The sequence below is a fragment of the Sinocyclocheilus grahami genome, unplaced genomic scaffold, assembly GCF_001515645.1.
Source record: "Sinocyclocheilus grahami isolate Dianchi unplaced genomic scaffold, SAMN03320097.WGS_v1.1 scaffold1235.1, whole genome shotgun sequence".
Classification (NCBI taxonomy): Eukaryota; Metazoa; Chordata; class Actinopteri; order Cypriniformes; family Cyprinidae; genus Sinocyclocheilus; species Sinocyclocheilus grahami.
The window spans coordinates 93,878-97,487 of NW_015506414.1; the positions used below are offsets into that span (position 1 = coordinate 93,878).

Genomic DNA, 3,610 nt, shown 5'->3' on the forward strand with positions numbered 1-3,610 from the left:
TGCTTCTACCAACTAATGTCAACCTTTTCTCTTGTGATATACAACATGTTCTAATGATAGAATGCTTTTCATTTTATATCGATTAAAAACTGTATATTATACAATCTATCTGAACTACAATAGAAAACATTAATGGCCATTTAAGCTTCAGCAAAGCAAACGGTATTAACATCACACTATATATAGAGGGGTAATATTCTATTGTGTGTTCTTCCCCTTTGCAATGTTTTCATACAAGAAATGAGCAGAAAGGCAGAAATATGCAGATGGGATGCACAAGATCCAGACAAACACAACAGAAGCTTAAATAAAAGAGCTTTTATTCATGTTACAAGGGAACATGCAAAACTCACACGTACAGATGCATTTCATCTCGTCACGCTACTGCTTAAAATTAGTTACATAGAAATGTCCAATTCTACAATATGTACAGCTTTTAACTGGTTTGATAAAGTGACAGTAAAGTTAGTGAGACATGATTATTTCCAGAGAGCCGTGAGCGGAGTGCAGAAACGATTCCCACTGAACCCAGAGATACAGAAACACACACGAGCTCAGATCTACTGATCAGAAGTGCCCTCAAACGCTACTTTACATTAAAAACTAAACCGGATAAAAGACAAGCAGCCAAGTGCACGTCATTGATATCTGATGATCATATTTACTAAAAGCAACTGTATGGATCATATTATTGCTAGATCTGACAGTAATGTAGCATAAATTAATCTTCATTTCCCTCAGTTCATACGGACTTCAAACCATTTCTGATAAATATGTAAGAAACTTGTGTAATCAGGTCAGTTCACGGAGAATCATGGGAGTATTTGTCAAAGAAAGCGAAGCCGGTTTTTATCGAGACCGCCTGTATTGTGACATGAATTGCTGTAAAATGAGCACATACAGCTCCTCTCAAGTAGAGGAATATTTCAATCTACTGCATTATTCTGGAAAACAAAGATTGATTTAAATCCAAAACCAGCACAATTAATTTTAGTCATTACAGCAATGAGATTCAGGCTAAAACCGCATTAAAAGAGCATCACAATGCAGAGCATCTTACACCGGGCTTCACTGTGTTCAGGTAAAGCATGATTGCTGGCCTGCTCCTGACGGGTCTCTCTGAGATGAAGCAGGTGCTGTGTGACGCTCCGAGCTGAGCAGAAGAACACCAGACTGAGCTCATCGGTGCATCGGTGCATCAGGACTGACCTCAGCACAATACAGCGCCTCCTGCTCCTCAGAGACCTTCAGAGAAAACACACACATGCCATCAACATCTTTTCATTAGGGCTGTCGGTTTAACATGTACATTTGGTGGATTATGTAAGAAATAACCTGTTAAAATGACTGCCTCATTACCGCAGCGCCCCGTTCACAGCTGTCCGTCTTACACTGATTCAGTTACTGATGATCACGGTGTCTATTACAGCGCAGTTAGATGAGCCTAAAGTGAGTCAATGATTCTTTCAGAAAGAGTCACTTGCTTTGTTTCTGAATGAATCAGCTGAATGATTCAATGACTCACTCATTAAGACAGTGACTCACCGCCACCTACTGGCACTTTGTTTCATATTTAATTTTTATAAAAATGTCAATGTTCAATTTAAAATACATGAATGCCCATTTGCTATCATTATTTTTTGTAATGTCTTTTCGATACTTTTTTTCAAAACAACGACTTCAAATGGTCTTTTATGGAACCATTTCTCAGCCAAAACTGATGTGTGATTAATTAGACGAATTAATCAGCACATCATGTAATGAATTAGTGTAAATCTTTCAATCTTTGTATTTTGTGTGCCTCAGTCCTTCAGTGGACTCGTGTGCAGCAGAGGTCGGAATATAACACTCTTAACCAGATTGGGTTCACACACCTCTCTCAGACTCGTCTCCGGGAGTCAGTGCTCGTTTATAACGTCTGCGGGACAGAAAGCTGGGGCGACGGGACGGAGAGGACCCTGCGGATCAGAGGGGACACACAGCGCTCATGAACAGATCCGGAGTCAGAGCAGCTGGATGATGCTGGAGCGGAGCACATACCTGCGGTCTGGAGCGTCTGGAGCGTCTGGGTCACGGCCGGCTGCTGCTGCTGCGGCTGCTGCTGAGAGACACAGCACTCACTTATCTCTGATGCTTCTACACACAGCAACACCTTAATACCACCTTATCTGACATCTAACACCTACACCTGTGCTGGAAATACACATTACATTACATAAATATACGAAATATATCATGTGTTTAATGTACAAAGAAAAGAAAATATCATCGCTGTCATAAATTATATTTATTATTACGATATACAGTGAACTTTTCATATCAGCAGACAATATTCCACATAATATATTTCCACAAATGCACCGCATCACCGAGATTTTTGGTGGTGTAAACTATTTATTCTGAAGCAATATTTTAATCAGCGTTCGATCAGCTTTTACATAACTACTTGTTTACTAACCTAAAATCAATCAATGTGACATCTGCAATCGTGATGATAATATTTAGCAAAATATCTCCTTTGTCCTGGTATGTTACTGAACTATATCATGTTATACATAAACTACACATTTGAATATTTCCCTCAGTGTGTAGTTATATGTAGGGATGCGCCGATCCGATATTCATATCGGGTATCGGCTCCAATAGTGCCATTTTTCTCGGATCGGGTATCGGTCAGAGAAGGCCGATCCAAATCTGAGATTTTTTATTTTTTCTCGATTGTGTGAATTATTCTGTGTTACTTCTGAAGCCATACCATAGCTTAATGTGAGCTATATATGAATATTGAAGTCCTTACGTTAAAGTTCACACAAACTCTTTTCTCCGCTGTGGCTGTCAGTCATTCGTTCAGCTTTAAACCCTGCTCGCGTTCGGTTACAGCAGTCAGCTCGGTAAAGCTCTCTCCAACATCATTCTGTGTTCACATTATACTGGATTTGTAAATACATGTCTATGATTTTGCAAAAAGGACTTTATCTTCTTGCCGGAGTTTAATGTTGTTTTGTTACTTGCTACCGGGTGTCTGTGAGAACAAAACACGGGCGTAGAAAAGACTATAAATAGTTTTTAACGTGCACAGTAACTGAAATGTAAAACTGTTAAAAGAAAGGCTCAATAACTGTTGCACAGATATAATACACTACGCATTAATTTCTCTTCCCTTTGTGCTTTGCAGTTTCTAACACGAAGCGCTTACCGTGCGCACATTGTAAGCGCTTCGTGCTCATAGACTGTAAACCCTCTACATCGTGAGTAAATCACTCGCACATGCGACTAAATCTTCACTCTGGGCGACTACATGATGTCTAATATCAGCCAATGGCTAATCAGTTCTCAGATTTTACTCGCCAGTGTGTGAGTTGGATGCTGAGTATATGATTAGCACAGATATATTTTCACTCACAGAACACTGCTGAACGCTTCAGAGTTTCACTCTCCGTCAAGCGATCTGATATTTCTCAGTTCATCTGAATGGATGCGCAGCACACCTGTGTTTGTGTGTTTGGCGTAACGTAAACTCTAGCGTGAAGCGCACGACTCGCCGTCGCTTTCTCTCACTGTGAGCAAAGAGCGAGAGTCTTACATAACATGCAGAATTGATGCGCTACAT

The 3,610-nt window shown here is 40.1% G+C and overlaps 1 protein-coding gene across 4 annotated transcripts in view; it reads right to left on the bottom strand.

Moving 5' to 3' along the window:
* Positions 1-303: 303 nt before the first annotated feature.
* Positions 304-3,610, bottom strand: part of LOC107568338 (EF-hand calcium-binding domain-containing protein 14-like) — a 10,966-nt gene continuing 7,659 nt past the window's right edge. For 2 of the 4 annotated variants that reach the window (XM_016254296.1, XM_016254293.1), the window contains 3 exons: positions 2,041-2,101; positions 1,875-1,958; positions 304-1,245 (listed from right to left, as the gene is read on the bottom strand). In XM_016254296.1, coding sequence (XP_016109782.1) covers positions 1,238-1,245; positions 1,875-1,958; positions 2,041-2,101 — 153 coding nt within the window. In that variant the 3' untranslated portion in view covers positions 304-1,237. Of the gene's footprint in view, positions 1,255-1,873; positions 1,959-2,040; positions 2,102-3,610 lie in introns of all 4 variants that reach the window. The other 2 variants (XM_016254294.1, XM_016254297.1) reach the window with 2 other exon arrangements.